Source organism: Geotrypetes seraphini, chromosome 2, assembly GCF_902459505.1.
Source record: "Geotrypetes seraphini chromosome 2, aGeoSer1.1, whole genome shotgun sequence".
NCBI classification, from domain to species: domain Eukaryota; kingdom Metazoa; phylum Chordata; class Amphibia; order Gymnophiona; family Dermophiidae; genus Geotrypetes; species Geotrypetes seraphini.
Window position 1 is genome coordinate 471,486,925 of NC_047085.1, and position 24,104 is coordinate 471,511,028.

At 43.3% G+C, this 24,104-nt stretch overlaps 1 protein-coding gene across 11 annotated transcripts in view; it reads left to right on the top strand.

Annotated features, from left to right (window-relative positions):
* The window catches only part of KMT2C (lysine methyltransferase 2C), an 803,286-nt gene that overhangs the window by 482,954 nt on the left and 296,228 nt on the right, over positions 1-24,104 (top strand). For 10 of the 11 annotated variants that reach the window (XM_033931655.1, XM_033931654.1, XM_033931660.1 and 7 more), the window contains 2 exons: positions 15,926-16,135; positions 23,888-24,016. In XM_033931655.1, coding sequence (XP_033787546.1) covers positions 15,926-16,135; positions 23,888-24,016 — 339 coding nt within the window. The remainder of the gene's footprint in view (positions 1-15,925; positions 16,136-23,887; positions 24,017-24,104) is intronic. The other variant, XM_033931656.1, reaches the window with a different exon arrangement.

The following is a 24,104-nucleotide window of genomic DNA, read 5'->3' on the forward strand; positions in this document are numbered from 1 at the left end:
AAAAAATGATGGGCCCCGGGTGTCACATATGCTAAGTACGCCACTGGCCCTAGTTGCACTCCCCCTAACACCATTCCTGCCATGTGTGACTGCAGTATTCTGTTAGCATGATATTTGTGTAGCATTCTGTAATAATTTGGCTATTCAGTTTTCTTGATAGTAGAGGGGATATATGTGAAGGGGAAGGGAGACGGGGGTTTTGTTGATCCTTGCCCTGTATTATTTATATTTATAAAATGACAATTGTACAGAATATTGTTTCTTTTTATACTTTAATAAAATATGTTCAATATAAAATCATAACTATTTGAGGCTTGTGCGGATGGGATCAGATGGTTAAGGGGACCGAGCTCGCGGGGATGGGGCGGTGATGGGGTTTTTAAAAATTTCAGTCTTACTAGTTTGCCGGTCCACAAAATAATTATTTTATTTCCGCCGGTCCATAGGTGTAAAAAGGTTGAAAAACACTGCACTAGCACACACTTTTATGGTAATTTTGCAATCTGCATATGCAATACCATATGTTACAAAAGCGGAGGGGGAGTTTCAGGGTTGAGTGGGCATTTCTACTCTAAACAGTTAACACATGAACCCTTATCGCCTACAAAATAGGTGGTAGTAAAGGCCCATACACAAATCTTTTTTTAATGGTCACATGCTAAATGGTTACATTGCAATCGGATTTATCAAAAACAGTGATTCTTTTTTATTTTAACATGCCACAACAGATACAAGGACAAGAATCGGGGGTACTTTTGGTAACACCAGAAACATTGGGGTACAAACAGTGTGTGACAGGTTCAACACACCAGACTGGTAATACATTGGACTTAGTTTTTGTGTTTGACTGCTGCATATAATGTAGAGATAAATATTTTTAATAAATCATGGACTGATCATGCTTTAGTAGTAAACAGGTTGGTAATATGAGAGTTGACTACTAGTATGGAAATTAGAAAAGACAAAAGAATAGTTAGACCAGAATTTCACACAGAGCAAGAATGGCAGGAATGGAGAACATCGTTAGAACATAAGAACATAAGATTTGCCACTGCTGGGTCAGACCACTGGTCCATCGTGCCCAGCAGTCCGCTCACGCGGCAGCCCTTAGGTCAAAGACTAGTGCCCTATTTGTGTCTAGCCTTACCTGCATATGTTCTGTTCCAGCAGGAACTTATCCAACCTTTTCTTGAAACCCTGAAGGGTGCTTTCCCCTATAACAACCTTTGAAAGAGCGTTCCTATTTCTATCACTCTCTGGATGAAGAAGAACTTCCTTACGTTCGTATGGAATCTATTCCCTTTTAAGTTTAACTAATGCCTTTTCGTTCTCTTCACCTTGGAGAGGGTGAAAGAGGGTGAACAATCTCTCTTTCTCTACTAAGTCAATTCCATTCAATATCTTGAATGTTTTGATCATGTCCCCTCTCAGTCTCCTCTTTTCAAGGGAGAAGATGCCCAGTTTCTCTAGCCTCTCATGGCAACTCCTCCAGCCCCTTAACCATTTTTGTAACTCTTCTCTGGACCCTTTTGAGTAGTACTATGTCCTTCTTCATGTACGGCGACCAGTGTAGGATGCAGTATTCCAGATGAAAGGTGTACCATGGCTCGGTAAAACGGCATGATAACCTTTTCAGATCTGTTTGTGATCCCCTTAATCATTCCTAGCAATCATTTGCCTTAGTCATTTGCCCTTTTTGCCGCCACCGCACATTGCGCGGACAGTTTCATTGACTTGTCTACAAGTACTCCTAAGTCTCTCTCCGAGTATAGCACCATCCTGTATTCGTGCATATGATTTTTGTTACCAACATGATTCACCTTGCACTTATCCACATTGAACCTCAATTGCTATTTCGTGGCCCATTCCTCGAGTGTAGGTCTTCGCAATCCTTCTGTGTCCTCACCACTCTGAATAACTTTGTATCGTCCGCAAATTTAATCACCTCACTCGTCGTGCCAATTTCTAGGTCATTTATAAATATGTTGAAGAGCACAGGCCCGAGCACCGAATCCTGCGGCACTCCACTTGTGACGCTTTTCCAGTCCGAGCATTGTCCATTCACTCCCACTCTCTCTTTCCTATCTGCCAACCAGTTTTTAATCCATGTGAGTATATCACCCTCGATTCCATGGCTCGCAATTTTTCGAAGTAGGCATTCGGAAATCCAAAGTCATAATGCCGTTGTAAGACCTCATCTGGAATATTGTGTACAATTCGGGAAGCCACATTACCAAAAAGATGTGCTGAGAGCTTAATTGGTTCAGCGAATGGCCACCAGGATGGTCTCAGGACTCAAGGATCTCCCGTATGAGGAAAGGCTGAGTAAATTGCAGCTATACTCACTCGAGGAACGTAGAGAGAGGGGAGACATGATTGAGACGTTCAAATATATCATGGGCCGTATCGAGGTGGAAGATAATATCTTTTTTCTTAAAGGACCCACGGCCACAAGAGGGCATCCGCTGAAAATCAGGGGCGGGAAATTTCATGGCGACACCAGGAAGTATTTCTTCACTGAAAGGGTGGTTGATCATTGGAATGAACTTCCACTGCAGGTAATTGAGGCCAGCAGCGTGCCAGATTTTAAGAAAAAATGGGATAGGCATATGGGATCTCTTGGGGGAAGAAGTTAGGGGGATGGGTCATTAGAGTGGGCAAACTTGATGGGCCGTGGCCCTTTTCTGCCGTTATTTTCTATGTTTCTAACCTTGTCGAACGCCTTCTGAAAATCTAGATATACGATGTCGACCGGGTCACCCTTGTCTATCTGCCCATTTAATCCTTCGAAGAAGTAGAGTAAGTTTGTCAAGCAAGATCTTCCTTTGCTTAAGCTGTGCTGGCTGGTCCTTATCAGTTTGTGTCTGTCAAGGTGATCGATGATGCAGAGATTTTAATCCAAGTACTTCCTGAACAAACATTTATTCAGAGAAAAGTTCAGGATGGACATCCTCATATTACTACTTAAAAAAGGGCATTGGTTATGTTTGCTGGAGTTAAAAGACACTTATAACCCCATACAACAGGGGTTTCTAAATCTGTTCTGTGGGAACTCCAGCTAGTCAGGTTTTCAGGACATTCACAATGAATATCCATGAATTAGTTTTGCATGCACTGTCTCCGTTGCATGCAAATCTAACTCATGAGTATTTATTGCGAATGTCCTCAAAACCTGACTGCTTGGGGTTTCCCCCAGTACAGATTTGGGAACCACTGCCATACTGATTCATCCAATTAACATTCGAAATGGGTGAAATCCACTCACTACCCCATGGGAAAGATGTTCATACTCTGCCTACTGTTTTTTTACAAGCTCTTCATGGAGCAGTAAATGCAAAACATTCTCAATAAGGTTAAGTTTTTACCTTAAAAGAAATGTGAAGATCTTAGTGGACAAGGGAAGTATATGTGGAGAACACAAGAACTTCTGCCACAGGTTATGTTGCCCATGAACTCTTACTGCTGTGAGCTACAGACCTCAGCCATGACATGTAGGAAAAGATTACTGACATAACCTGCAAATGAGATAATCGTTTCAGAGATAATATCAAGAGGACTGATTATGCTTCCTGGCTGTGAAGGATGTGTATCACATACAGGTAACCTCCAAATACCAATAAGTATCTCAGATTCATTATAGGGAGACACCGTCTCCAGTATTTACTGCGCTTCAGCTAGCATCACCACCATGAATATTACTGATCTGCTTAGGCATAGAATTGACCTAACTATGTAAACCAGTGTATCTCAAACTGTGTGCCGAGGCACACTAGTGTGCTTCCTGAGATTCCAAGTGTGCCACGACACACTGAAGAGGAAGAGAGGCGCCTGCCAACTGACTTCCCTACCTGGTACAGCGCCAGCGCTGCCCGATTCACCGAAGGCCTGCATGTTTCTCCCTTCTCTCAAGCATCCTCCGGCTTCCCCCCTGGGCTCTCCATGACAAAGTTCACAAGATTGTCCTTGAATTTGCTGCAGTCACATCCTTCTCCCCTTTCCACCATCTACTCTCCTGACCTTCAAGCTCATACCATCATTTCTTCCTTTGTCCAAGCAACTTAGGAAGCATCGGCACATCCTCCCCTTGCCTGATCCCATCCTCTTGACCCTTCTTCAACTACCGCCAAATTTTCTTCATTCTCTGAAATCACAGAGGAAAAAATGAAACAACTTCTGTCCTCAGCCAAGCCTACTAAATGCCCCTTAGACCCTATTCCCACCCCTCTACTTGGCTCCATCTCACATATGTTATCTCTCCCTATCCATTTTCACTGCAACTGTCCCCACTACCTTCAAACATGCTGTGGTTAAGCCACTTCTCAAAAAACAAACAAAAAAAAAAACCCTCTTGCTGGACCCCACCTGCCCGTCTAACTATCACCCTGTCTCCCTTCTTCCATTCCTATCCAAGCTACTCAAGCATGCTGTCCTCCATCACTGACTTGACTTCCCTTCATCTCAATAGACTCTTGATCCTCTACAATCAGGCTTTTGCCCCCTATACTCCACAGAGACTGCCCTCACCAAAGTCTGCACCTGTTCCTGGCCAGATCTAAGGGCTTTTACTCAATCCTCATCTATCTTGACCTGTCTGCTGCCTTTGATACTGTTAATCATTGCTTACTCCTTGATATGCTGTCCTCGCTTAGATTCCACAAATCTGTCCTCTCCTGGTTTGCCTCCTACTTCTCCCATTACACCTTTAGCCTATGTGTTGGTGGGTCCTCCTCTGCTGCTATCCTGCTAGCGGTTGGCATATCCCAGGGTTCTGTCTGAGAACCTCTTCTCTCATTGCTCTGATCTCTTCCCATGGATTCCAGTATCATCTATATGCTGAAGACTCCCAGATCTATCTCTCTACACTTGAAATTTCACCTAAAGTCCAAGAAAAAGTCTCAGCCTGTTTGACTGATATTGCTGCCTAGATGTCTTGCTGCCATCTGAAACTAAACATGTCCAAGACTGAGCTGTTCCTCTTTCCTCCTAAACCTTTTACTCCTCTCCCTCCATTCTCCATCTCTGTAAATAATATGGTACTATTATCGTTCCAATCTCCTCTGCTCGCATCCTTGGAGTTGAATTCGACTGTGACCTCTAATTTTCTAAGCACCTCCAACAGACTGCTAAAACCTGTTGCTTCTGTCTCTACAACATCACCAAAATTCACCCCTTCTGCTCTGAGCATACTACCCGGACCCTTGTCCATGCTCTTCATAACCTCATGCTTAGACTACTGTAATTTACTTCTAACAGGTCTCCTACTGCTGAACTGCCTCTTCCCCTGCAACCAATGCAAAACTTAGCTGCACGACTTATCTGTTGCTAACCTCGCTACACTAACCTTACCCCTCTCCTCTTATCACTTCTCTGGCTCCCTATCCACCTCCACATACAGTTCAAACTTCTATTACTAACCACAGCCCTTCAGTATCTCTCCTAATCTAATCTAATCTTTGGTTTATATACCGGGCCATCTCCCAGTGGAGCTCGACTCGGTTCACATATAATTAAGACTAGAGTACATAGCAGAAAACATAGGAGAAGGAAGTACTAATTAAAAACTAAAGTACATAAGAAAAATAAGTATAATATTATTTTGTTGAGGCTGTAGTTAAACCATTTAAAAATTGTGAGAAAAACAAAGTTTTCAGGAATTTATGAAATAATTGCAGCTGGCCTAAAAGCCTAATGGAGTCAGGAAATTCATTCCAGATCTCTACAAACTTGAAAACAAAAGATCGACTGAGCTTTCCAGCAGATTTAATTCCCTTAAAGGAAGGGAAGGCTAACTTATATCTTTGTGTGTTTCTCAAATGGCAAAGTCTAAGGGTATTCCAACATAAGGGGACAAAAGGATCAAATATTCCATAGAGAAGCTTGAAGATTATGCATGCACATTTAAACTGGATCCTAAAGTGAACTGGGAGCCAGTGAAGCTTTATCAACAAAGGGGAAACATGATCATACTTTCATTTCCCAAAAATGAGCTTAGCTGCAGTATTCTGTATTAACTGAAGTCATTTTAGACTGCTCTGCTTAATGCCCAGATAAACTGAGTTACAATAATCTAATCTAATACTTGACTTTATATACTAAGTCATCATTCAAGGAAAGCTCGACTCGGTTTACAATAGTTGTTATTGAATAAAAAACCAGAAAAAAATAAGACTAAGTTTGGTAAAGTTAATTTTCAAAGTGTGTAGCAATTAAAGTAGTTTTTAAGGATTTGCGAAAAGGTTGAGGTGAGCTGGAACTCCTTAAAAGAAGTGGAAGATCATTCCACAGTTGAGATAGCTTAAAAATCAGAGAGTGACTGAAAAACTTAACTCCTTTAATCCCTTTTTTGGAAGGAAGAGATAATTTAAATTGTTGATCACCTCTTGCAAAAGAAAATCTATAAACATTCCAGGATAGAGGAAGGAGAGGAGTAAAAATACCATGTAAAATTTTAAAAACAACACAGGCACACTTAGATTGAACTCTAAAACAAACTGGGAGCCAATGAAGACTCTGAAGCAACGCGTCACATGATCAAATTTACATTTCCCAAAAACCAATTTCGCAGCAGTATTTTGAATTAATTGCAATCTGTAGAGGCAAGTTTTTGTAACACCAAGGTAAATAACATTGCAATAGTCGAGATGAGATAAAATAATTGACTGAACTAAGGTGGAAAAGTGACAATGATGAAAGAGATGTCTAACCTTCCTCAGCATACATAGATTAAAAAAACATTTCTTGACCATGGAGTTAATTTAATCTTTAAAAGAGAGAGAGAAGTCAAGAAAAACTCCCAATACCTTGGCAGAGAACTCAATCTGTAGAGAGGATCTAGAAACTAAAGCTACAGAAAGAGGAAGACAGTCCAATTTTGGGTCTAACCATAATAATTTGGTTTTTGTTGTATTAAACTTCATCCAGACGAACTGAGCCCAGGCTTGAAGTTTTGAAATACAAAGATTTACTTTAGATGATAGGTCAGTAATGTCCGGATCTATCTCTATCAAAATAAAAATATCGTCCGCATAAGTGAATAGAGTTTCCCAAGATGACAGCTTGAAAATATCTAGCTGAGAAAGCAAAGTGGATTGTACCAACACTGAGAAATGTTCTTGATTAAATAGTGATCTGACCTTCCTCAACATGCTGTGGCCACCGGGCCCTGGACTAGGCTGATAGCTCCCTGAGGGGACCACAGGAAAACTGCGCTGGCGTGTTGCTCAATAAGGAGACAGTCCCCACAGGCAAAATATCAAATAAAACAGTCAAGTGGAGACCAGGTAATTAATCAAAATCCTATCCAGGGTTCTTTATTCCACCAAAACAAAATCAGAATGGCAAATATGAAACAATTAAAAAAATTTCAAAGCAAAAATCAGGATATACAAAGTCCCGGGTACCTTAGCAAGTTTGACACCACTTCCTGCAGCTAGGCCTCACCCGGGCCTAGGCCTTACTCTAGAGAGAGTTAATCTCACTTAACACAGTGAAAAAACATAACCTTTATTGCATTACTTCCACACATCACAGAATGCAAAAAGAAAAGTTCAAGAGGCCCTCAGCTCTCTGCTCCTGAGCTGCGGCAGGAAAACTGGCAAGTTTGTCTTCATACAAATTTCAAATATTCCCACCCGAGGTCTTGACAAACTTCTCCCTCTTTAGAACAGTTCTCAGTCCCTGTACATTGCTACATTCAAACCAAAAGCAATGCAGTTCAAAAAAACCCCAAAATATTTCTTCAGCAAAACAGACTGTGAAAGCACCAATCATAGTCCTTTATAACATTGCAGCTAAAGAGCCCTGCCCCTGCCGGTGGCTTTGCCTTGGGCCTCAGCAGTGCTGTGAGCCCATGCAGCAAAAAGGAAAAAGAAAAAAAAACAACAACTCTTTCTCACTAAGCTGCAGGCTGTAACATAAGCCCTGGTAAATGTCCATACAAAACTCTAAAACAGCATGCAAAAACAGTTCACTTCAAAGCAATGGCTAGTTTAGAAAACTTCCAAACCTCCCCCCCCCCCCCCCACAGGTTTTTTTAGTTAGTAGTCTTGCAGGCAATACCTATTTCCATAGCTTCAGGTCCTGGAAATACCTGCTCACAAAACTCCATTTCTTCCACTTGAGGTATGGTCTCAGCTTCCTGGCATGGAGCTAAGTTATCCACTTCCATGGGTTCTAGACTGTTCAGTTGCTCTGGACTGACTGGCTGCTGAGCACCGGAGAGAGGACACTTTCCCTTCCTTGTCCTCTCTGATTCTGAAGGGAAAGCAGCTGGCTTTTTGGGGGAAAGCCCTGCTCTCAGTGTGCCTGCACTGCTCTGAGGCTCTCTTGGGCTCCCCCTGTGGATGGTCAGGTAAATGCAGGGTTTTCTCACAGGGGCATTTTGCCTAAACCTGATATTCACAGATTTGGAGACAAACTTTGCAGAGCTAGGCTGAGTTTCCATCTCCTCAGCTTCTGAATGGTCAGAAAGAAACTCATCTTCAGTCAGATCCTCCCTAGTGTAAACAGAGAACCTATGCTGCTGGGCTTTGCGGTGCTTGGGAACAGCTTTCCTAGCCCTGTCTCTGCCTCTCCTGGGGTTTCTAGCTGGGACCACGTCAGGCACAGAGTCTGACTGGTCACATTCCCCCACGCTCAAGGATTTCCCACTCCCAGAGTCATGCTCATGTGGCGTATTCTCGGTGTTTAAACGCCCTGGGCAGTGAACTACTGTGTATCTGAATGTCTGGAGAGCCAAGTACCATCTCGTCAGCCGGGCGTTGTTGTTTCTCATGGTACCGAGCCATTTGAGCGCAGCATAGTCGGTAACCAGAGTAAACTCCTGCTCCTCCAGATAATGCTCCAGCATCTGCATGACATTCCAGTTCCACAGCAGCGTAATTCCTTTCGTTTACATGCAATTTGCGGCTTAAGTACAGGACAGGGTGTTCCAGCCCTTCTTTCTCCTGACTGAGGACCGCCCCCAGTCCACAACCTGATGCATCGGTCTGCAGGATGAAAGGTTTCCTGAAATCAATGGCCATCAGCACAGGTTGCCTACACAAACTCCCTTTCAGATCCTCAAAAACCCTTAACTCATCCGGTCCCCACCGTAGAGAATCAGGGTTCTTTTTTTTCAACATGTCCATTAATGAGGATGCTCTAGTGGCAAAATTTGGGATAAATCTTCGGTAGTACCCAATAAGCCCTAAAAAACCCCTCACCTGTTTTTTCGTGGCTGGTTGAGGGTAATCCTGGATATATTTTACTTTGTCCACCAGGGGTCTAATTTGGCCTCCCCACAGTAAACCCCAGGTATTTGACCTCCCGCTGACCTATGAAGCATTTCTTTTGGTTAATGGTAAACCTGGCCTTTCACAGGGCAGTCCAAATGGCCGCAACATGACCAAGATGCTGTGACCAGGTGGAAGAGTATATCACAATGTCATCCAAATATGCTTCAGCATAGGCATGATGACCCCTCAGTACTTTATTCACTGCTCTTTGACATGTCGTGGCTGCCCCATGTAAGCCGAAGGGCATACGGGTAAACTGGTAAAGCCCATATGGGATGCTGAAGGCAGTCTTGGGTCTAGCACCGGCAGTTAAAGGAATTTGCCAATATCCCTTAGTTAAATCTAAGGTGGTGAGATACTGGGCCTGTCCGAGGCGGTCTAACAGTTCATCTACCCTGGGCATGGGAAAGGCATCGAACTGGGAGACCTTATTCAGCTGGCGGAAGGCTATGCAGAACCAGGGGATACTGTCAGCCTTGGGCATGATGATAATCGGACTACACCAGGGGCTCCTTGATGGCTCAATCACCCCTAGTGCTAACATCTCCTGTACCAACCCGTTCACTAACTTCTTTTTTTTTCTTCAGATAGCCGATAGGGTTTAACCCTTCCTATGTTGCCTTGGCTAGTTTTTATATCATGGGATACCCCCTGCGTGTGCCCAGGGATGGGCGAGAACACATCAGCAAGGTTCCTCACCAGAGTCTGTACTTGACGGGCCTGAGACTCCACTAACTCTGCCCCCACATTCACCTCTTCCTTCCGACTCAAGTCCGCTACTTGAGGACCCAAGTCATCCTCCTGGCACCTTTGTGCCACTAAGGCTAGTATCTCACAATTCCTCCAGGGTTTCAGCAAGTTTATATGGTAAGTTTGAACTTGTTTTTTTATCATCCTTAACCCTGTAATCAACTGGTCCCAGTTTCTCCACAACAGTAGCAGGACCCTTCCACTGGGCCAGAAATTTGTGAGGGTCAGACGATACTAACACTAATACCCTGTCGCCAACTTGAAGTTGATACTCCTTTGTTTTATGATCATAGTAAGTTTTCTGTTTTTTTTCTGGCCCCATTCAAGGTTCTCCCTACCTAGCTTAGCGACCTGGGTCAGCCTTTATCTTAACTGAGCCAGATAAGAGAGCACATCAGTTTCATTCTCTGGGGGATTCCATCTCTCTTTAACCACATCCAAGAGGCCCCTAGGAGTTTGTCCATACAGCATTTCAAAAGGGCTAACCCCTAGGGAGCCCTGGACCTTTTCTCGACAGCAAAGAGCACGAACGGGACAAGGAGGTCCCAGTCCTTTAAACTTCCTTCTGAGCTCTTTTTCAACATTTGCTTAAGAGTTTGATTAAAACGCTCCACCATACCGTTCACCTGGGGGTGGTAAGCAGAGGTCTTAAAGTGTCTTACCCCAAAACCTTTCCAAAAGGCCTCCATCTCTTTAGACATAAAATTACTGCCCTGATCAGATAACACTTCCCTTGGGAAACCTACAGTGCAAAACAAACCCATCACTGTTTGCCGACGACACCAAACTATGCAACATAGTAGACAAAAGCAGTGTGCCTGACTTTATAACGCAGGACCTACGGCAGCTAGAACAGTGGTCATCAACTTGGCAGTTAGGCTTCAATGCTAAAAAATGTAAAGTAATGCACCTAGGCAAAAAAAATCCACACAGAACTTACACACTAAATGGTGAAACCTTGTCCAGGACCACGGTGGAATGTGATTTAGGAGTGATCATTAGCAATGATATGAAGGCTGCCAATCATGTGGAGAAGGCTTCGTCCAAGGCAAGACAAATGATGGGCTGCATCCGTAGGGGTTTTGTCAGCAGAAAACCTGAAGTTATAATGCCACTGTACAGATCCATGGTGAGACCTCATCTCGAGTATTGTGTTCAATTCTGGAGACCACACTACCGGAAAGATGTGTTGAGAGTTGAGTCGGTTCAGCGAATGGCTACCAGGATGGTCTTGGGGCTCAGGGATCTCACGTATGAAGAAAGGTTAAAAAAACTGCGGATGTACTCACTGGAGGAGCGAAGAGAGAGGGGGGACATGATTGAGACCTTTAAATATATCACGGGGCGTATAGAGGTGAAAGATGATATCTTCAGTCTTACAGGGCCCATGGTAACCAGAGGACACTCGCTGAAAATCAGGGGAGGGAAATTTCAAGGTGATGCTAGGAAGTACTTCTTCACCAAAAGGGTGGTCGATCATTGGAACGAGCTGCCTCAGCAGGTGATTGAGGCCAACAGCGTGTCAGATTTTAAGAGAAAATTGGATATTCATGTGGGATCTATAGGGGAGTAAGAATCAGGGAGTGGGTCATTGGTATGGGCAGACTCGATGGGCTATGACCCTTTTCTGCCGTCAATTTCTATGTTTCTATGTTTCTAATTCTTTCATTAAGGTTGAGGAAGACGTCTTACGTAGCAGGAAAGCCCATGGGAACCTAGTAGCCACATCCATAGCAACTAGGATAAAGTTATATCCCCAGGGAGTCCTCTCAAGGGGTCCCACAATGTCCATGGCCAATCTCATAAGAGGTTCTCCTACCACCGGGAAGGGGAATTAGAGGTGCCCTAGCAGATTTAGCTAGAGACAGCCGCTGACAAGAAGTGCAGGACTTATAAAAATTCTCCACGTCTTGCCTCACACCAGGTCAATAAAACCTATGCAAAACCTGGATACGTGTGCCCCCAGCTCCCTTATGTCCGGCTAAAGGATGGTCATGGGCCACTTGTAAGATAACCCTATGAAACCCCTTAGGCACCAGCAATTGTTCGTTCCTTTCCCCAGGGCTCTCAGGCCAATCTAATCTAATGCTTAGTTTTGCATACTGAGACTTCAATCCAGTAAAGCTCGACTCGGTTTACAATGATTAAGTTAGGCCAATAAGGGCATATAGAGAATTATCAAGAAAGATTAGTTTCCAAAATGTTTAGTAAACAGAATGGTTTTCAGAGACTTACGAAAAAAGGGAAGGGAGCCAGAACTTCTTAAGCTAAGTGGAAAGTCGTTCCAAAGTCAAGTAAACTTAAGACAGAGATTGACCAAGAGTCTTGATTCTTTTAATACCTTTTCTAGATGGACAGGACAGCTTGAATTGTTGATCACCCCTTGCAAAAGAGAATCTATAAGAGTTCCAAGATAAAGGAACTAGGGGAGTAAAAATACCACAGAGGATTTAAAAAGTGACACAGTCACATTTAAACTGGATTCTAAAATATACAGGGAGCCAGTGGAGATTATAAAGCAGTGGGATCACATGATCAAACTTGCATTTCTCGAAAATCAATCTAGCTGCTGTATTCTGGGCCAATCACTTTTAATCTTTAAGGTGACTTCTCCAACCTGGGGCTTGGAAGCCTGCTGCCAGAGCTCCTGGAGGGATGGGTCGGACCGTTGCTCTACAGCAAAAGTAGGGAAGATGTTAATCACTTCCCGGGGAAGCCAAGGGATATCCCTACGCTGGCTAGCCTGTTCTAAAGCCTGAGTCCTCTGTTGCTGCTGTCTTCTCCTCTGGACCCTTGAAGCTCAGGTTTGCTTCTGGGTAGGCTCATGGATAACCCCTTTACTAAAGGGATATATCCTTCCCAGGTATGTTTCGGGCTCCAGCCTAGGAGGACCCTAAGAGCGTGTATTAACAAGGCCCTGTTTAGACCTCAAACACTCCTCCATACTGGCCCAATCTTGGCCCAGTATCAACTCATGAGGGGCTCCAGGTGTCAGGGCAACTGACACCCTGTATACCTTGTCTCAGTGAAGAGGGTACTGTACACTATCCCCGTGAATACACTTGATGGACATCTTTCCCCCCTCAGAAGGCCCCCTCTCATTCGGGAACACTCTCTTCCAAAAGCAAATCGCCATCAAAGATTGATCTGCCCCGGTATCAATCAATGCCATGGTGGTTTGCCCTCCAACTGAAACAGAGGTTAAATATCCCTCCTTACTTTCACCCTCAGGATGAGCGCCCATCACAGTACAGCTGCTAAGCTCCTTTTCCTGCCTCCTCCTCTCCATGCAAAAGCGCTGAGTGTGCCCACTCTTCCCACACCTATAACAGCGTACCCCCTCCTTATGGCTACTCTGCCTGGGGGTAGAAGAATTGGAATTCCTCGGAGGAGGTTTCCTAAAGCTCCCCTTACCTTCCTCCCGTGGGTACTTCTTAGGTGGGTCAGATTTTAATGGGGCACTAGCTTCTGCAGGAGTCTTGGGCATCTAAATATGCCTCTGCTACCTCTAAAACCTGTGCTACAGTTTTACAACTCTGCCTCTTAATCCAGGCCTTAAGATTTTTGGGTACGGCCTCCAACAATTGCTCTCTATCTCCGTAAAGAGGGCAATGGGATCATGCAGGAAAGGTTTGAACCATCTTTCAGCAAGCTTAGTTATTCTTTGCAGTAGAGCTTTCGGTCTTTCTGCGCTAAGCATTTGTGTGGCTCTAAATTGCTGCCTGTAGTGCTCTTGTGTATAACCTAGGTGGTCTAAGATGCCGGAACTCCTGCCTTCGCGTATCTGCTGGATAGGTGAAGGCAGGAGTCCCAGCATATGCAACAGTAGCAGGAAGTTTCAAGTCAGCTGACGCTGGAGCCTCTCTTCCTACCCAGTGTGTGAGATCGCGCCAGCATCAGCTGATTTGCAACTTCCTGCTGCCATCGCGTATGCTGGGACTCCTGCCTTCACATATCTAGCAGATACGCAAGAGCAGGAGTCCAGGAACTAAGTTTTCTCATCACAAGGAAAAACTGTTTTATTATTGACTGTACGTGGCTCTTCATGGATAGGTGGTTATCAATTTCTACTTCCAAGATACAGAATTGTAGTTCTAATGGAAAGTCTGTGTTATCTACTGATTAGGAAAGACATGGTGTAGAACAGTGGTCTCAAACTCACGGCCCCCCGGGTGCTATTTTGCAGCCCACGGTCTTGTACACGATCTCGCACTCTGGCCAGGAAGAGAGGCACCAGTGTCAACTGACTTGGTTGTAGTAAGTTGCAAGTCAGTTGACACTGGTGCCTCTCTTCCTGGCCAGAGTGTGAGATCGTGTACAAGACCGTGGGCTGCAAAATAGCATCCGGGGGGCCGTGAGTTTGAGACCACTGTTCTACACCATGTCTTTCCTAATCAGTAGATAACACAGACTTTCCATTAGAACTACAATTCTGTATCTTGGAAGTAGAAATTGATAACCACCTATCCATGAAGAGCCACGTACAGTCAATAATAAAACAGTTTTTCCTTGTGATGAGAAAACTTAGATCCATCAGAAAATACTAAGAAATAGAAGATTTCTGAATTTTAGTGCAATCCCTAATCCTATCTCTACTAGACTACTGTAATGTAACACTAGTTCTTTGCTCTAAAACATTGCTAGCGCATCTACAACTAGTTCAAAATGCAGCAGTAAGACTCGTATATGTACCATGGAAATCGGAACACCTACAGCCCTACTATGTGAAATAGAGAATGACATGGGGATAAATTTGTCCCCGTCGGAACTCAATTTCCCTGTCCTATCCCCGCAAGTTTTATCGCTGTCCCTGCCCCATTCTTGTAAGCTCTGCCTTAACCACACAAGTCTCGAACACTTATGATTTTAAAGTGTTTGATGCTCGTGCACATGAGGTCAAAGCTTGCAGGGACAGGAAAAGAACTTGCTGGGATGGGAAAATAAGTTCCTGTGGGGACGGGGAAAACTTTGTCCCGTTTGGTTCTCTAATATGAAACTACATTGGCTGCCCCTAACCACAAGGATGAAGTTTAAATTAGGCATCACTATCTTTAAGATCTTGAGAGGAAATGCCCCCAACTACCTAAGAAGAATTAGCTATCCTACTCCAGTGTGCCCCCCAACAGATATTCCACCAGAAATCTTTTCCACTTAAAATTCCCAGCATGCAACATTATAAAGTCTGCCAGGCAAATTACCTTATCCATCCAATATCAATTAGCAAGATGCTGGAATGAACTACCACTTATACTACGATGTTCCCTCTTCTGTGATCCAGCCCCTGATGTCAGAGGAGGGGACGGGACCACAGCAGAGGGAACAACAGCTGCGGAGACTGATGGCAGCCTGCAAGGATCATTACAACACCGGTGATCCTCTCTGCAGGCTGCTCTGCTGCTGTAATTAAATAAAGGTAAGACGGGAGTCCAGGGGGGAAACATGCAGGCCTTAGGGGGGAGAGGGGGCAGGCCTAGGAGGGGGACAGGTCTTTGGGGGGACAGGCCTTCAGAGCTGGTGTTAGACCTCGAAAGTGAGCTAGGATTTAACAGAGAAAGGAAAAGTATTTTTTGTTTGTTTATTTTGTTTACACCACAGCGCCAGTGTGGGAAGAGAGGACATAGGGGGTGTAGATGCTATAAAATAAACCCACCAAGATGTTTGGAAAAAACACCCAATTGGGCAGGAAAATCAAATCGAAAAATCTTTTCAATAGGTTGAATCGAATCCAAAAAGTTTTTCCCAAATCAGGCAGCACTACTTTCTACCACAGCTTAGTAATACGACCCATTGTGCAGGATTGATAATGAGATCAATAGTTAAAATTAAAGTAACAGGAAATAGTATGGAAAGTTTCATACTTGTTTGTTAATATATCTATTATTTTATTATAAACATTTTAGACCCACCAAAGACATACACCCAAGATGGAGTCTGTCTAACAGAGTCCGGGATGTTACAGCTACAGAGCCTCAGCATTATGTTGCCAAGAAGAAAGCGATCCAAACCAAAGCTAAAGCTAAAAATTATAAACCAGAATAGTGTGGCTGTGCTGCAGACCCCACCAGATCCCCAGTCTGAGCACTCACGAGATGGAGAGATGGATGATAGAGGTAATAACTGTCATGTGCATATATTACCCACTCAGGGAGGGGGGTAATATATTTTGTTGTATTCATTGATCGACTGTAAGTAAGTCTATGACGTTAATTGTATGTATATATTTAATGTACTGTTCTCAAATTGAAAATTAATAAAGATTTATAAAAAAAAAAAAAAAAGACCACTCATTTTTCAAACTATTGCCCAACCAACATTCTTGTCTTCTGCCTAATGGCAACATCATATATTTTATTTTCTAGAGCAATAGGCACATCATTCTTGAAATTGTGGGTTGTATACCTCTGATCATGAGATCTGGTGTAGAGAGCCTCATTTACATTTTTCTGCTGCACCTCCCATCACTCTAGGCTGTCCTACAATTCATCAGTTTTACTCTCTACTTGCAAGATGATTGGAGCCCGTCTATTTTCATGTTTATTTTCCTTTTAATTTCAGGTTTCTTATCCAGTCGTGAGACTTTTTGAGTACACTGTCAAAAGTGCGCCAGACAATCCTACAGTGACAGTAGCATGCAGGACAAATGTGTGTTGCCGTTTCCTCAGCTTTCAGCCCTTCCCGTTTGCGCTGTGAGTGGGGGTCTGTGTGGGGAACCCCCTACCTCATTAAACTTACAAGTACTTGCGCTCTCGTTGGGGGGAATCCCCCCCAGTACACTGAAAACTCCTGTTTTTTCACTATTGAGGCGTTTTCGATGTAGTGTGGGGGGGGTCCATTGTCCAGCTTGCTTTTGATGAGTCACTGGCTTTTTGGTGCTGCAGAGGATCACAATTGTGGGACATCTCTGAGGGCAGTAGTCTGTAGCTAAGAGGCAACCTGCTTTATAGGGCACCTGCTTGGCCAGCCTGATTTAACAGTCTGGGAGCTCAGATGCTGTTCCCTTGGAAGCAAGGCTCGCTTCAAGTTTTGTTCACAGAGAGCTTGAGCACAGGCTGAGTGGCTCCATGGTGGTTTTTTACTAGGGTCAGGTGCTGACCGTGTTTCCTCCCCCAGCTTCATGTGCAAGTTCTGCTGGGAGTTCGACTTCTCTTCAGTTTGGCCAGTAGGACTGATGAGCAGTCTGAAGAAGCAAGCTATCATAGTTTCCAGGCTTTCCTAAGGGCAGAAGTTCTCTGCCTGCAGTTTCAGTCTAAGCAGCAAACAGCACCTGCATGGCACAGTGAGTACAGGCTGTAATAGCTTATGAGAGAAATTGGAGGGAGAGTGCCTATAAAATAGTTTCTGAAGGTTTCTGAGGGTAAGGAAAGGATTCTCCCCTCCCCCCCTCTAAAATCTTGTTCCCTGACTCTCTTGACCCCTTATTTAGCTCCCACGGGCCATTTTTGGTCCTAAAATTGCTGCCATGGCAGTCATCTTGGATTTCCTGTTTTTAAAAAAAATAAAAGCCTCTATTGCTTCAAACACCTCTGTTTGGCTCAAAAATGGTCTAAATCAGGGGTCTCAAAGTCCCTCCTTGAGGGCCGCAATCGAGTCAGGTTTTCAGGATTTCCCAATGAATATGCATGAGATCTATTTGCATGCACTGCTTTCAATTCATATTCATTGGGGAAATCCTTAAAACCCGACTGGATTGCGGCTCTCAAGGAGGGACTTTGAGATCCCTGGTCTAGATGAACTCCTTAGGCCAGGATACTCAGGATTCATGCCAGATTTGCACTGGATGGCTGGCTGGCTGGCTGAGGATTGTCCGTGTCCCATGTCCTGCGTGGCACATGAGGTGGGAGGGGGGGAGCCACAGGCTTAGCCTCATCTAGTCCCTCTGGTAGTATAGGGTCCCAGATGACTCAAGTTCCAGGTCAAAAATCCTGGCTGGAGCTGGGAAATGATGAAAGTACATCCCCGGTGAAGCACAGCCTTGCATCTGCCATTAAACCCCAGAGTGGAGCACACGAGTGTTTGCTACTGGGACATTGGAACCCCTTATAGAGGAAATGGTTGATCAGCCAGTTAGAGCTGAGAGCCATCTGCCTGGCACTGCAGGTGCACAGAAGCTCAATGTAGGACAAAGTGGTGTGAGTTTTCTCAGAAAATGCAACAATGGCTTGTGTCAATTGACAGGGAGGCACAAAGAGTACTCTGCTACTCTTGAAGGCTCAAATGTTGTTTCAGTGGATGGAGATCCAACTGTTGGCTCTCTCTATGGTACATGTAGGAGGAGTGGACAACGTGCGAGCGGGTTTTCTCAGTCGGCAGAAGCTAGACCCTGGAGAATGGGCTGTATATCAGGAGGCTTTCAACAGCATTGTGGGTCATTGAGGGTGTCCGACATTCGATCTGATAGATTCATCGGCCAACACAAAAGCAGCTCAGATATTCAGCTGACAATATGAGCCAGGAATGCTCTGGCATGGATTCCCTGGTGTAGTCGTGGCCATGAGCAGGACTTCTGTATATGTTCACTCCATGGCCCTTGATAGACAGAGTTCTGCAGATAATAATGTTACACCAGGGGCTGGTGTTTTTGTCACACCGGACTGGCTGAGGCATCTGTGATATCAGATCTGCATACATCTACAGAGGGACCAGGGTCTCAGACTACCCTGTTATCCAGGGTTATTCTCACAGGGCCCAATCACCCTGGTAGATCCGGAGCACTTTGATCTTACAGCATGGCTATTGAGCATTCAGCCTTAGTGCGCAAAGGCTATTTGGAAGTGGTTATTGCCACTTTCCTAGGGTCCAAGAAACAGACAACATTGGCTGCCTATGTGAAGGTCTGGCAGTGCTTCTAGGGCTGGTGTGCACAGAAGAGTGAGGACCCGGTCACAACTCAGATTCCTTTGGTTCTAGTATTTCTTCAGGATGGGCTTGAAAAAGGCCTGGCAGCTGGCTCCCTCAAAATACAGATAGCTGGTCTTTCGTGCTTCAGGTCCCAGACTAATAGAAGGCCATTGTCTTCTTACCCAGACATGTCCAGATTTTTGAAGAGAACATTACGTCTGTATTCTCCAGTATGTCAGCCTTTTCCAACATGGAGTCTTAATCTCATTCTCTCTCTAGATCTCCATATGAGCCTTTGGAGAAGGCATCAGTGATGGATCTGACAGTTAAAACAGCATTTTTGTTGGTGGTCATATCAGCACAACAGGTGTTTGAACTGTAGTCTTTATCTTGCAGAGAACCTTTTCTCAGATTTTTGGAGACTGAAGTATCACTGCATACAGTCCCCTCTTTCACGTCAACCAAGAGGTATGGTTGCCTGCCTTCATGCCCTCAGAGTCCAAGAAGAGTGACAGAGTTTTGAAATTGCTGGTTGTTCACAATGTTGCCTCGATATCTGGAAGTGACGAATGAGTTTCAACTGTCAGATCATCTTTTTGTGCTGGTGGGTAATAGCCACCGGGGCCAAACAGCTTCAAAAGTGAAAATTTCTAGATGGATTCACATGTCCATTTCTTCAGCTTATATCAGAAGTGGAAAATGACCTCCAGTATATATAAAGGCACATTCTACTAGGAGTGTAAAATTATCTTGGGCAAAGTCTAGAGCAGTTTGTCCTTAATAAATTTGTAGAGTGGCCACATGGTTCTCCCTTCATACTTTTATTATTTATTTCAATATGCATAAACAATATGGAATACAACACAACTGGATACTAATTCATAATGCAGATGGGCAGTATCTCGCTAATCAAAAACTCTGAAAGATGGTCAATACACAAGTATTCCATTAAAAAGAAAAGCATCCCATTGAAAATCATTACAAAGCAACCCCATATAACACAACCCTTACTTGCCCTTGGCTCAAAAGAGCAAATCAAGAATAACAAATGGAAAATAGAAAAAGGATACAAAAGCACAGAAAGATAATACAGCAAGACCTCACCAAGTTAAACAGGAGTCCCCAGACCTTAAGAAATATTCCAAATTGACCATACTTAAAAGCTGTTAATTTAGACATCAAGCAAATATAATCCAATTTCCCCAATACTTCTATATGGGATGGAACAGATGATTTTTTCCAATGGCGTGCCACCACCACTTTAGCCGCTACAAACAAAGATATAGCAAATTTATGGACCTTCCGAGGAACCCCCGGCAGGCATGCATTGGGTAAAATTCCGTCCACTGTGGGTATATAAAAGAAGAAATGGCTGTTAATGATTGCAAAATCAAAGTCCAAAATGCACTGATCTCCAGACAGCACCACTAGATGTGTAAAAAAGTGCCTCATGTTCCACAACCACGCCAACACTGATCTGAGGTAGCTGGAAACATCTGAGAAAGCCTGGTTGGAGTCAGGTACCACTGGTAAAATATTTTATAACCATTCTCAACTAGAGATACAGCAATTGAGAACCAAAACAGATGGTTTAACATGCCTGACCACTGGGACTGAGTAAAAGAATCCTCCAAAGCCCTTTCCTATTGAGCAATATAGGCTGCTGAGGGATTGGTCTGTACTAAAAGAGCTCTATATATACGCCCCAAAGGCCCACTGCCCATCCCCATACGTAGAGCCTGTTCCAAATGAGTTTCCCCCAATTCCATTCCCCCCTTGGATCTAATAAAAGCCCATAATTGGTTATAATGAAACAAATCAGAGCTCCAGAGCTCATATTCCTCCATCAACTCTTCAAACTGGTTCATCTGATCCTGCACCCAACTCTGATTCAAGGTATGCAGCGAGGACTAGGCCCTGCGTAAAAAAGCAGAATAACACTGATTAGGGGGGAAATCAGGAAGAAAAGAAATGGGTGGCAATAAAAATAGTTACGCTCAGGGAAAAGTCATTGTCATAACCCCAGCTATGATTGCAAAGGCATCTGCATAAGGGTAGGCAGTTCCCCAAGTAACTGACAAATTCTATCCACCGGGAGCCAAGGAAGAGCCCATAAGGAAATAATGAGTATCAAAAGATTGTTCAAAACAGATCTATGGTTTAGAGACAGGACCAACCCAGTCCCCTAGAATTTGTAGTTGAGCAGCTTGATGGTATAATGCTAAATTTAGAACCCCCATCCCTTCTCTCAAGCGCACCAGATTCAAAGTAGCCTAATTTACCCTCAGAGGCTTGCGCTTCCAAATATAGCGAAACACCTTCCTGTTAAATCGAAAAAAAAGCTCTTGGGAATGCTAATTGGAAGGGCCATAAAGAGGTAGAGAAATTTGGGTAAAATGACCATCTATACTACATGAATCCGCCCCAGCCAGGATGTACTAAGACCCTCCCATCTGTCCAGATCAGAAGAAATTTCCTTCAATTTATTCAGAAAATTATATTGTATACTTCACCCAAGGTATGTGGAAGATTCACCCCAAGATAGTGAATATAGTGGGATGCCCAAATAAAGGGAAACATTGATTTCAGTTCGACTCACTTCTGCAGCATTCAGATTAAGATTTAAAAGCTCTGATTTGTGCATATTGATTTTAAAGCCTGACACCGCCCCGTATTCTTGAAGATCCCTTCATACTTTCACAAAGTTTTATAGGATGGATGTAGCGGCCAAATTAAATGCAGTGTTCGGATCTTCAGTACTTTCAGCAGGCTCATCTGTCCCACCCTAGATTCCGGGGACTGCTTTGGTATATCTCAAAGGTTAAAGAATGATGTGTCTATTGCACTAGAAGGGAAGATTAGGTACTTAACTTTGATAATCTTCTTTCTAGTAAATAGGCACATCATTCTTGAAACCTTCACTATTAGATGTTCATTAGCCGCCTTGCTGACTCAGACATGTCAGTGTTACCAGATATCTTGTTTCTTTCCTCTGTCCAGCAAGATCAAGAATAGAGGAGACCACTTCTGTTTTTAAGAGACCATTGGGGGGGGTGTATCTTTCAGAACAAGACTGTTAGTGCAGGTTGCACACAGAGGTGGCTTGCTTGTTCCACCTCATTATACTTTATACATGGTTCATGGTTATTTCATTATAAATGTTGTAATATGTGCAAAACAGATTTGTTTCTTGGGGAGAGTTCCCGTACTCCTCCCTGTTAAGTTCTTTAGGGCTAACTATCTGCTTTGATACAAACTGAGGAATTGCAGGACAGCCCAGAGTGATGGGAGACAGAGCAGAAAAATATAAATGAGGCTCTATACACCAGATCTCATGATCAGAGCTACAGAAGCCACAGGTTCAAGAATGATGTGTCTATTTACTAAATGAAAAGCAAAGACTGGGGGGGGGGGGGGTCAATGTTCTTGATTTTAAAAAGTTTATTAATATGTAATTAAAATCCCAGTGAAGGGACTGAGATCCAATCCATGTGCAGGCAGTGCAAATAATGAGAAGACAATTAACACAATCAAGTATAGACCCATGTGGGGAGGACACGACAAGGTCCAAGTTTGGCTGACATGCCTTCTACAGTTTAAATAAAATAGTGTAAACTGAAAAGCCAGATGAGTAACTGTAAAAATCAAATGAATCGTGGCAACAATTGTCAATAATACATAAATTCAGATTTTTATTTTTATTTAAACTGTTATCTCAATTCGGATTCCTGAAGAAGGCTTCTCAGCCAAAACAAGGACTGTGTCATGTCCTCCCTACATGGGTCTACACCAGTGAATCTCAAACTGTGTGCCACGGCACAGTGGTGTGCCCTGAAGAGATTGTGGCTATGCTAAAAGAGATTCCAGAATTTTACTTTATTTTTAAAAATTCCCTTCACAAGTATACATTAGAATAGATGACATGTATATCGCATACGCAAGAGTCTGTCAATGTTATGAGCGTCTATGTGTGTGTAAGGATACAACCACCCAGGCAAGCATCTCTCTTTGACATGATTGGTCCTTGAAAACTAACAGCTAGTCATTTTATTTTTATTTTTTATACAGTAGTTATCCTAACTTGAGCAACAAAGCAATCAAGGCCTTGTTACTGTTTGGATCTTCTTATCTTTGTGAACTTGGATTTTCAGTTCTGACAAAAATTAAATAAAAAAAAAAAAAGAGAACGACTGTAGATGGTGGTGATGAAATTGTGTTTGCTTGTCAACTACTGAACTACATTTTGAGTTAATTTGCACTCAAAAACAAGCTCATCCATCACATTGATTAGCAATTCTATTCTATCTACTTTAGTTTCACCATTGTTACAATTATCCATACATAGCTTAAAGAATTTTAAATAACTCTCAATTTTAATTTTGTTTGTTTTGCAATTTTATAATTTCAATTATGTACCGTAAAATATATTTGCCAGAGCTAAAGAAGTTTGAGAAACCCTGGTCTACACCTTACACTGATTGTGTTGTTTGTCTTTTCATTATTTGCATTGCCTGCACATAGATTGGATCTCAGTCCCTTCAGTGGGATTTTAACATGCATATTAACATAAGAACATAAGAATTGCCGCTGCTGGGTCAGACCAGTGTTCCATCCTGCCCAGCAGTCCACTCATGTGGCGGCCCCCAGGTCAAAGGCCAGTCTTTGCTTTTTGTTTGGGCTTTCCTTTTTACCTGTGGAACTACTAGATACTCCTTTGTTGCTGACTTTGTGCCTATTTACTAGAAAGATTAGCAAGATAATTACCTAATCTTCCCATCATCAGTAAATTTCCTTATTTATGTAGGAGAAATTTAAGAGAATATAAAACCTGAACAGTCAACAAGGTTGGCCAGTTCCTTAGCTGCAATCTCATTAGCTGAGTTTCCAGTGTCTGTTTTAATGACACTGATTATGGAAGGTCAAGTGAAAGAAAGTGATTTGATATTTTGCCTCAGGTTTAATATGTGACATACTTAGTTCATGCCATTATTCACCTTGTGATATGTCAAGTGTTTGTTTTTCAGAAGGTGATCTTGTGGACTGCGATGTAAAATCAGACTCTAGTCCTGACCGAGAAACTATAGATGATGATACCAAGGGGTGTGAAGGAACTGATGGGATCAAAAAGAGAAAACGAAAACCATATAGACCTGGTAAGGTTATATGATCAGAAAAATGTAGAAGATAATCAGTATTCAGGGTACCTGCTGAAAATTACATCTACCTGAGCAATGCCCTACA